Below are 11,696 nucleotides of genomic sequence, written 5' to 3'. Positions count from 1 at the left end.
TGTGAGATGGTGCCTGCCCCATTAGCCTGAGTCCCACCTGACTACAGTGAGTAATGGTCATGGAAATGCACGAGAAATCAGCCTCTGTTCTGAGCCACTAAAATTTGGGGATTGATGGTTACTGTGTTCTATCTTGACACAAAGAGGCAGGCTTTGTTTCTACTTGAAAGATGAGACAGCTGAGGCTTTCTAGAGGGAAGGGAAGTGACTTGCCTACAGTCACACAGAAAGTACCTGGGACCAAGGGTAGGAAGTACCTGAGGGAGCACATTTTTTATTTTTCCAGGGGAGAGAGCAGAGGTGACCTGATCTCTGAACACACTCTCCCTGGTGCTTCTGGGTAATGAGTCCCCACTTCCCCCAACAGCCTATAGTGTCAGGAGTAGGAAAATGATCCTCTCTTCTCACGTTCGACAGTGGAAGCTTGGGGCAGAGAAGGGTGGAGTTCTGGAGGCCATACCTTTGGGAGAACCAGATATTCTAGACTTAACTGCACACAGATGGGACTGTACTGAGCAGCCCCATTCTGTCAGTTGTGTCCCACCCCAGTGGCTCCTTTTGTCTGCTGTGTCAGGAAATGCTTTTTCTCACTCGTAAATTTTGCCTTGTGGAAAGATCATGATACTCATCCACCATAATATATCCATGACCAATAAGCATATAGACCAATGAGCAGGAATAGAGACTGCTATGTTCTGCAGTAATGTGTGGCAATAGCTACCTGATACATTTGCCTGGTCAATATCCACTCTCCCCTTTTCCTTTACACACAGAGCCTGATTTTAATCTGGGTAGGAATATACCTTGGCAGAAGGCCACCTTTCCTAGCTTCCTCTGAAGCTGCTGTTATTAGCTGCTGCTGAGTCAGCCCCAACTCATGGCAACACCATGCACAATGGAATGAAATACTGGCCGGCCTCGTGCGAACCCCATGATCAGTCGCAGATTGAATCATTGTGATCCATACCATTTTCATTGGCAGATTTTCAGAAGGTGATCACCAGCCTTTTCTTCCTAGTCCATCTCAGTCTAGAAGCTCCTCTGAAACTTGTTTAGCATCATAGCAACATGCAAATGACCACTGACAGATGGTTGCACATAAGGTGCATTAGCCATGAATAGGACCTGAGTCTCCCTCATGGAAAGTGAGAATTCTACCACTGAACTGCCAGTGTCCCCCTCCCTTGAAATTAGAAGTGGTCAATGAAATGTTAGCAAAGGCTGTTGGGTGGGACTTCTGGGAAAGCTCCCTATGAAGGGGTCAGAGAGCTGTCTGGAGGTCCTCAAGGGCAGGGCCCAGTCTGGGAGCTCCTTGGTATCATCTACATGGTACCTAACACTTTATGTTGTTTTCTCAGCACTGGGATAGACACTTCTGAGTCATGTATGTGCTCTCTGGGCTGCCTTCAACCTTTGGCTTGGTTTATAGTCGTGGGATTTTACTGAGTAAACTGGGGGTAGTAGTAACCTAAGAGATCTTTAGAGAACATCTAGACTGCTTTTAAAAAAATGAAAATAGGGTCTAAGAGGGGGAAAAATTATCTCAGTACCTACAGTGAGGCAAAAGCTGAGCGGAGAGAATTTGAGTAGTTCTAGACTTTCCTCCATATCTTACCACATTACTGAGTGATTTGGAGGCATAGGAGGTGGGAGGGACAGACACGGAGTAGAACATGGTTGGGAGCACTGGTTCTGACACCAAGCTGCCTAGATTCTATAGGTGGCTGGTATGGGGCTCATCACACTATAAGGACTCTGTGTGGATGGGGATACTAGGAGAAGCCTTCTGATAGGCTGCAGAACCTGACAGGACCCAACTTCCCTTCAGGGCCTCCGCTGGAGAACTTGGACCAGGTTGGACTGGCACAGGTCAACCAGGAGCACCTTACCCTTCCTTCATGTGCGGATTTCTCCCAACAACTCCTCCACCCTTCCTCTTTCCTGTCCAGAAGATCATCCAAGGAAACCAGTACCCTGAAATGCCATGAGTACCCTGATTTAAAGCCAGGGTAACATTTGTGTAGTAGATGCCATTGGTATACTTCCCAGATCCCCTTTACTGGGCCAGCACATCTGTCCTCAAATTGATCTGAATGTTGTTACTAATGGCTCATAACTGTACCTTCTCTGGAGAACTACCTTCAGCCCAAAAGAGCCAATTTAACCAGAGATGCTTGGGCACTTAAGCCCTGTACCTAACCACTCATACCCACAGAGACAGCTAGCAGCTAATGACCAACTGATTGTTGTTGTGAGGTGCCATCAACTTGATTTTCGACTCATAGTAACACTATGTGATAGAGTAGAACTGTCTCATTAGGTTTCAAAGGCTTTAATCTTTATGGGAGCAGATTGCCAGGTCTTTCTACTGTGGATCCATTGGGTAGGATCAAATGGCCAGCCTTTTGGTTATCAGTTGAGCATTAATTTTAACCACTGTGCCACCAGGGCTCCATGACCAACCGATACCGCTGTACAAAAGGCCATGCCCCTGGCCTCAAGGCAGGACTACTCTGTGCTACAGTTCAGGCCCCACAACTTCCCACAGCTGAGTGTGAAGCCAGATGCCAGTTGAAACCATACCCTACCTTGCTTCCTTCACTCCCGTACAGATTTCTCTTGGGAGCTCTCTCTCAATAATTCACCAGCCTGAGAAGTCTATCAGGCTTAGCTTCTATAGCAATATGTAATCTTCTGAGCTCTCTCTTACCTCTCTGATTCCATGCCATAGAGGGTTCTAGACTTAGCAGCAGGGAAAGTTTGTTCCCGTGAGAGAGAACTGAGGTTTCAGCTCATTCTCTGACAGTGCCCTATTCCCACAAGCTCAGTGAGGCACTTAAGCAACAGCATGTGTAGATCAAATATAGATTAAGCATCTACTCTGTTCCTAGGAGTCCCTGGGTGGCACAAATGTTAGGGCTACTACTGAATGGTTGGAAGGTTGAACTTACCCAGAGGCACCTCAAAAGAAAGGCCAAGTGATCTGCTTTCAACAGGTCACAACCTTGAAAACCCTACAGGACACAGTTCTATTCTGCAACACACGGGGTCACCAAGAATCCGAACTGACTCAATGGCAACTGACATTTTACTTCTTGTGCTTAGAAGCTGCTTGGCAGTGGGGGACACAGTCGAGTTCAAGAGAAATGCAGTTCCTACTCTGACCCTTTAAATTAGGTCAAAGGGTTTCTGGGTCACCCGTCAATCTTTTTTTAGGGCAGCCACATAATGGTGATCAACTGAACACACAGAACTTTCAGAATGCTTTTAATTTCTTTTAATGTGTAACAGTTACGCCTGAGTTACAGAGGAAGCGCTTACAAGCAGCAGGTAGTTAAAGCAAATACCAGTTTCTCTTTCTAGTCTACTACTCCATATAGCTGAATAAATTATGGTGTGATTATATTTAAACACACAACCTCACTCCCAAATGCACACGCCACTCACACTCATGCATACACACTCACTTCCACGCAGAAGCAACAACGTTGCAGTTACTAGGAAGAAGGAATGATCTAGAGTGCTATGTAAATATTTCCCAGGTAGGAGATTGGCCATGTTGAGAGTCAACAGAAGAAGTATTATTAAGTACAGATGTCTCTGAGCATTTCAAGATGGTGGCTAGTGTACCCCCATTTGGTCTTGGTTTGGTGCCTCTGTAGGAGGGGAGGAGAGAAGACCTGTCTACCTCAGAAAGAGTACTAGAGGGCATATCAAGGAGCTTGAGAGAACATCCACCTGAGAGAAGTACCAGAGGATGAATGCCTTCTCAGTTGGCCAATCATGGAATTCCATTGAGTTCCAGGATCCAAAAGTCAGAATGCTTCACCAGCTCCATCTACAACGATGCTGGATCCTGATGGAATAATCAAAGCCTGGTCCTGTCCTGTTCTTGGTCCATAGTTAGATTAGAAATCTGACCTTTTCATTTCTCTTCTAGGCAAACTTCTCTCTTCATTCTTCTCTCCTCTCATCCCCCTATCTCTCTGTCTCCTCTGCTCTCTCATGTTCCTTTGGCAAAGGAACGGCAAAGAGTAAATCAAGTAAAAATAAGAGTATAAAAGCATAGCTTGGTTCTTACACATTACTTCTTTTTTTTTTCATAGCAAGAGAGAAATATCAAGTGATTTAAAAAAAAAAAAAAGCATCAAAAATGAAAGAACCCAATAGATCTTGGAATGTATAATTTGAAACACACGATATGCAGATATATCCCTAAGATGGTCCCTGGCCCTAGCACGACACGCACTGTGGGTTTTTTCTTTTCTTTTTTTAGTATATATATATATGTATATATATAAATTCAACTTCCTATAAACGAACAGCACATCACCAAGTTTCCAACTACTGTACAATGAGCGTTGAAGAGGGGGCCCCCCACAGGTAGGACCAACAGCTACTTGTGATGAATTGGAGGAAACAGCTCTTATTTTGCTACAGACTCTATTTACAGGGATGGATGGGGGTTGCTCTTGGCCAGCCTGGCCTCTGGGATTAGGGCCTTCTTTCTCAGGCTATGGTCAACCCCCAACAGTTTGAGGCCTTGCACCTCTTGTCCAACATCATCTCTCTGGTGAAGTTTCAAGCTGTCCATACAGACTGAATTTTATAGACTGAGTTGGCTGGACACCTTAACACATTGGGTTTTAGGGAAAATCTGTCTGGGTCAATGGTCTCTTTCTGAGGTGGGGGCAGTAAGACCTCTAGAGGAATAAGTCCGATTTTATACCAAGATGGTGGCATGGGAGAAATCTAGAGGTATGGGACCCAATGAGAAATCATTTGGTTTATTCCCAAGCAGGTCTCAGTTTCATTTTACTGTAGAGTACAGATATGTGGGATTCGTCCTAGCATTGGAATGTCACCTCCTGGGGATGGAGCTGGATAGCTTTAAAGTCATCTGCCTGAGATCCCTGCTCCTGAGTAACATAGGGTATAAGGAGTTCTGAGCCAGAACTCTGGGGGGAAAAGATTGACCATTCAAGGAATGTGGATGAAAACTGTGGTTGATCTTAAGGAAAAGCTTCTTGGCCATGATAGCTACAAAAGCATGGAGTGGGTTACCAAGAGACAACACAGTCTTCCTTTTAGTCCAGAACATGAAGAACCAAGACTCCTGCAGTGGATGCTCCAATTGAAACCTTGATGGGCCACATATCTGGGTGTCCTCTGCTACCAAAAAGTCTGCTTGTCCCCAATTAATAAGTTCCTCTAAACCAAAGATACAAGCCACCCTGGCTGGATATGGTCCAGGACAGGCTTGACATTTTAAGTCCGGAGATGAGAAGCAAGAGAGTATCTGTCACAGAGGTGACATCCATGCAGGAAGGTGTCTAGTATCTTGCCAGTCCAGATCCCCAAGGCCCTGGCCACCTCTGTGTATGGAGGAACTCAGGACAAATCCCAAAGCAGTAGCCCTTCACTCCAGGAATGTCTTGTTGGCTGAAGGCAAGAGGCATGGACTGAGCAGGGAGACAGCCTCAAGTGCCCTGGTGAGGACAAGCAATTTGGTCCAGTCTTTGTGGATTCAGTGTTTGTGTCTCCCATCACAAGTGCCTTTTACCCAGCAGCACTTGATAAAGGTGATCCAAGGGTAGATTATAATTGCATTGATAGTGAAGACGAATATAATTTTGACAAATAGGTGAAGATGGTGATAAGTTCCAAGGGAGGAATAATCAGGGATTTGAACCATCCCCCAAAGATCACAGCTCCTAAATAGAATGGAGTTTGAGAAAGTCACTGAAGTGGTCAAGGAAGGTGCTTTTTCCCTTTTCTCTGGAACCACTGGCATCACCCTCTGCCCAGGGGTGGCTGCTTGAAAACTGGTCACATCTGCCCCTGCCCAGTTGTGCTGGAGCAGGAGACAAAGGCCTCCGTGGAGAGAGGATTAGTATAGAAAGATCTCACTCTAGGTGAGGCAGGGACATGCCCCCTACCAATATGCCAGGGGGACTGGTGGTTCTGTCTTTGAGGCAAGCGATCCTGCCTGGCCCGAGAACCTCATCCAAAGCTCTGAGAGAAGTTCTCTGCACCCCCAGTGACTTAAAGGGAAGATGGAGACCCTATTCTTAGAGTATTAGACAAGCACAGAATAGGATCAGTTCTCCACTGGAAGCTCTGTGAGAAATCCAAACTCCACAGGGTGTGAATTTGAAGGCATGGAGTTGAAATAAAGGTTTACCACCCACAAGGAAAGGGATTCCATTAAGAAAACCCCTTTCCAACCTGCCTTATGCCTCTTCACTCACATGTCCTCAACACTTGATCCCAGCCCCATCCCATCCCATCAATAAGGAAATTGAAAGGTTATGCTGGGTCCCTAGGCCCTATGAGGTTGGCATTTGGGCTTCAGTCTGAGTCTTCTGCTTCCAGATGCCTGGGTTGGTTCATTGTACCCTAGGTCTGGCCAACGGCTGGTGAAACCAACTTCCCTGGTCAAGTCCTTCCTATCTTCCTGTCTCCCAGCCTAGTAGGTATGGGGGGTGGGCCTTGAAGTCCTCAGGATTTCTAGGGAAGGTATGACTGTAACCCTGCTAACTCCACTGGGAGGACCCCAGGGCTTACAGTCCCCTCGCTGCTGAATTCCCAGTGTTCAGAAAAGGAAAGGGCTGTTGTTCTGACCCTGGTTCAGAGGCCCTGCTAGGAGGGCCAACTCCCAGCACTTCTAGCTGAGAGCAGTCCTGTGAGCTTCACCCTTACCTCTGGCCAGAGCACCAACTGCTATCAAGTATTACAGGCTCCCAGGACCTAGTCTCAGGCACCACCATCTTCTGGATGCCCAAGGTGCTTTATTCAGGGTGAGCTTCTATTCTCCATGCCCAAGATGACACAGAGGCCAAAAAAGGATTCAAATGGTGGTGGAGCACTGCAGCCTGACCAGAAACCCTCCTGGGGAGAAAATGAGGGGACAGACTTTGAAGAGGTCACGTCAGGTTCCTAACCACAGGTGAATGCACAGACTAGGCTGCACATCTCCAGAGGGCTGGCTATGAGAAGGGAATGGGGCCCCTTTCCTGGTCTATTGGGACCCCAGGGAATGAGAGGACTGAGTTTGGGAGGCTTAAGGGTCAATAAGGACGTGGCTTGGACTTGGGCTGGGGCAAGTAGCCCTAGTAGGCCTGGCCAGTTTCCACGGGCAGGAGTCCCAGCACGGCAGAGTGCTCCCCAAGCTTCATGCGACGCTGTGTGGAGAGGCTCACGTTTTTGGCCAGGTAATCGACAGCAGCTGGGAAAAAAAAAGAGAGAGAGAGAGACTGCTAGAAATGATGGTTATTTTTTGCCTATTCTTCCATCCACCCCACATCCATATATCCATCATACCATATATCATATATATCCATATATCCATCATACATCAACTCATCCATCTACCCATTCATCCACTTATCCACCCACTCATCCACCCCTTATCCATCATCCACTCATCCATTCATCTCTTTAAGAAGCTTCTTCTGTCACCTATCCAAACATTCAGGAAATATTTAGTAAACACTTATTATTTGCCTTGCTGTCTCATGGGTTCTGTGGTAAGCTACAGAAGGGTATTCACGTTGCTGGGTGAAGTAAAAGCAATCTACCTTCCCAAAAGGCTCTCTGCATATCCCCAGTCTGGGGGACATTCGATGAATCCCACTGAGCCAATGCAATAACGAGGGCCGGATCTTTTTACCTTCTCTGGACTCTGAACTCTGAACTCAGCTTATGGAAGACTCAAAGCAATGTTCTTGGCTCAGAAAGCCAAAGCAACTTTTGTAGGTGAACTGCATGGTCCGGGAAGGAGGCACCAGGATGCTGACATTCATGGGGCTGACATTCTATGGCTCTAGTCAATTCTGGTCACCCAAGGAGAGGAATCAGAGTCTGGGTGTGTGTGTTTACCTGAGTGGTATGCACTTGTGTGTGTGTGTGTGTCAGTGGAAATAAGACTATCCATGAGGTAGCAATGGGCACTCACATGAGCAATATTTGCACATGGATGTGTGTACCAGTGCAAACAGACAATGGGAATGTCTGTGCAGGTACAGGCAGTCCCCGAGTTAAGAATATCTGACTTACGGAACCCTCCTACTTGCCCTTTAACCTTATCTAAATTTGCCCTCACTTTGAAATGATTGAACCAATCCCTGCTCACAACAAATTCACTTTAACAATCACCTTCTCTTGCTGCACATGCAGCTTTTAAATCATTGAATAGATCTTGAGCCTTTTCCTGCACTAAAACCAAACCAAATCCATTGCCATGCAGTCAATTCTGATGCATAGTGACCCTATAGAACAGAATAGAAATGTCCCATATGGTTTCCATGGTTTACTTGCCTCACCCTTCTCCCACAGAGTGGCTGGTGGGCTCAAACCACCAACCTTTTGGTTAGCAGCCAAGTGCTTTAACTACTGCACCATCAGAGTACCTTCTTTTGTACTAAATAAGAACCATACACACATGTTCCACTGACTTACAAATTCTTAAAAGAAAGTTAGGAATGAGACCAGGAGAACTAGATGGTGCCTGGCTACCACTGTCAACCACTCAGAGGGGAATCTATGGATAGTGGGACCTGTGGATCCAGGATAGAGTGGGAGAACAATGTGGAACAAAACTCAAAATCATTTAAAAAAAAAAAAAAAAGACCAGTTTTGATGGTTTGATAGAGCCTTGTGGAACCACTGAGACTATGGTCCCTAGCTGCCCTTCGGGTCTGGAATTGAACCCATTCCTAAGGCTTCCAGCCAAACAAAAGATAGGCATATGAGCTGAACATTTACATTAGGTAGATACACTCCTTGGAGAGATCATTCATGGGAGAATAGAAGGGCTGTGTATGCACAGGGAGACAGCTGGGAGGGCAGGAGTGCATGGGAGGGAAGGACACAGGGAAGAGCTAACTATAGGGAGGAAGTGGGAGGGGAGCTGTTGCATTGTGGGAAACTGCAGTCAGTGTCATGAGACAAAGTGTATGTGAACTGCTGTATGGAAAATGAATTTCTCTGTAAACTTTCACCCAAATCACAATAAACATTTTTAAAAAAAGGAAAGAGAGAGAGAGTTAGGAACAGATCTTGTTCATAACCTGGGGACTGTCTGTATTGTATAAAGGTGTGTTCTCATCCAAACATGGTGTATGCATGTGTATGTGCAACTGTGATCACTGGGCCGGTATGTAGGGGTGTGTTATATTGACTCTAACTACTCGTGCCTCCCTAAGGCAACAGCAGAGATCAGCTCTGAGCAAATATTTGATTGGCATGTGACCAAGACCTCCTGAAGCACAGAGTGCTGCCTCCTAAACTGGATCTCTGGCTGAGGCTACACCAACCTCCTGGGAACCTAGGATGCAGAGGCAAGAGATGGAAAGAGCACAGGACTGGGGATCACAAGGCCTAGCCCAGCACCCACTCTGGCACCCACCCACCAACACACCCTGCAACAGTCTACATGCTTCTCCAGGGTAGGAAGGTCCTGTCCAGGACAGGTGGGGGGGCGGGCAGGATGTGATAGGTATGGCCAGAGGGTGAAGCCCAGGGAAGACAGCTGGTCTGGACCAATAACTGAGACATGGGAGGTGTTTTTGCCTAGTTGTTCAAATGATCTAGGTCCAAACCCTACATCTGCTATTTATTAGCTGTATGCTTTTGGGCATGACACCTCACCTCTCCAAGCCTCAGTTTCCTTAACTGTAAAATGGGAATAAGAATAAAACCTAATTTGAAGACCTGTTGATGCCCCAGAGCTGCTGAGGATTTAAAAAGTACTGTATATCAAGTGGTCAGCACTGTGCTTTTGTCTCACTTACTTCGGACATGTTATCAGGAGAGACAAGTCCTTGGAAAAGGACATCATGCTTGGTAAAGTTGAGGGTCAATGGAAAAGAGGAAGGCCCTCAATGAGATGGATCGACAGAGTGCCTGCAACAATGGGCTCAAACACAGCAAACGAGTGTAAAGATGGCACAGAACCAGGCAATGTTTCACCCTGTCGTACATAGGGTCTCTATGAGTTGGAACTTACTCAATGGCATCTAACAGCAAATTCTTGAGGACCCAATGAGATAAAACCCTTTAAGATGCTGGATTCAGAGGTCTCAGGGCATGGCCTCCTCGATTCCGAAAGGACACACCAATGCTTTAGGTCTATTTAGGGTGTTCAGATCCTGAGCTCCTCAGTTTCCAGGCCCCAAGGTGAATAACAAAAGCTTGTGGTGCCTGCACAGGGCCTGAGCGGAGCCCTGTGGCACTGCCAGCCTCCCTCTGAGGCTATGTAGATTCTAGGCTCCCAGTCAGTGGACTGGGATCCTGTGGCCAGGCCCTACTCTGCCTGGGTCTTCCCCTTATGCTGGATGGGGGTAGAGGATATCTCCCACGTCTGGTCTTGGGGGGACTCTGTAGCTTTGGCCATACCACTCTCTGCTCCTTGGAGCCAGTCTCACCGGGGCTTCCGGTAGTCTCATTTGTGAGAGTGACATTAGGACTAGGTTGATCTGATACACTGCTGGTGGGACTATAAAATGGTACAATCATTATGGAAAGCAGTATGGTGATTCCTTCAATAACTGGAATTAGAAATACCATTTGACCCAGCCATTCCATTACTAGGTATATACCTAGTAAGAAGTGAAAGCCATGATAAGAACAGACATATGTACACCCATGTTCATCGCAGCACTATTTACAATAGCCAAAAGATGGAAACAACCTAGGTGTCCATCAACTGAGGAATGGATAACCAAACTATGGTACATACACACAATGGAATACTATGCAACGCTGAAGAATAATGTAGAATCTGCAAAACACCGCATAACGTGGATGAACTTGGAGGACATTATGCTGAGTGAAATAAGTCAATCACAAAATGACAAATATTGTATTAGTCCATTATTGTAAAAGTTAAGGAAAGGTTTATCTATAGAAGGAAGTTTTCTTTGTTGGTTACCAGGGGTGAGAGGGGAGGGGAGGGAAGGCTGTTAGAGAGATAGAGATAAGTATTGATTTGGGTGAAGAGAAGGGAAATGTACTAAATGTGAGTGACCAATATGGCAGCATTAAGGATGAGAAAGACATAGGGAGGTATATGGGAGGTACAGACAACAAATATGAACCCTTTTGTACATACAGTACTGCATTGTCAGTGAAGGCTAACATGGGTATATGGGTGGATAGATGGGTGGACAAGTTGAATGATTAGGTATGTCTATGAAATGGGGAGTGTATCCAAGATCATATATAGGGTTGGCAGACAATGGTCCTATAAGTTTATGTGAATGATCAGAATTCCCAGGTGTGTAGTAGAGCTGACAAGGGGGAAGGTTGTGGTCACTGCTTGGTCACAGCCAGCTACCCAGAGGGACTGAGTAGTTGAACCCGTGGGCTTGGGATCATAGTCGCAGGGGACATAAAGCTCAATTGGCATAACATACTATACAAAACATTGTTCCACCTCCTGCTTTGGTGAGTAGCGACTGGGATCTTAAAAGCTAGCAAGCTGCCATCTAGATGCAACGATGGGTCTCTCTTCATCCAGAGCAAAGAAGAATGAAGAAAACCAAAATTCATGGAAACAATTAGTCCTAGAGACTGGTACACCATCCGATCTGCAGCCTATACAGCTATGAGACCAGAAGAACTAGATGGTGCCCGGCTACCACTGTCATCCACTTCGAAGAGGATCTATGTAGGAGATCCTTGATAGAGAGGGA

General features: G+C 46.2%; 1 protein-coding gene across 1 annotated transcript in view; it reads right to left on the bottom strand.

Annotated features, from left to right (window-relative positions):
- Window positions 1-7,112: 7,112 nt before the first annotated feature.
- The window catches only part of PAX7 (paired box 7), a 133,118-nt gene continuing 128,534 nt past the window's right edge, over window positions 7,113-11,696 (bottom strand). The window contains exon 9 of the mRNA XM_007935635.1: window positions 7,113-7,228. Within this exon, the coding sequence (XP_007933826.1) occupies window positions 7,113-7,228 (116 nt within the window). The remainder of the gene's footprint in view (window positions 7,229-11,696) is intronic.

Source organism: Orycteropus afer, unplaced genomic scaffold (genome assembly GCF_000298275.1).
Source record: "Orycteropus afer afer isolate SDZICR_OR568_19922 unplaced genomic scaffold, OryAfe1.0 scaffold00031, whole genome shotgun sequence".
Classification (NCBI taxonomy): domain Eukaryota; kingdom Metazoa; phylum Chordata; class Mammalia; order Tubulidentata; family Orycteropodidae; genus Orycteropus; species Orycteropus afer.
The sequence above is the reverse complement of the archived record's forward strand: the minus strand, read 5'-3'. Positions and strand labels throughout refer to the sequence as shown.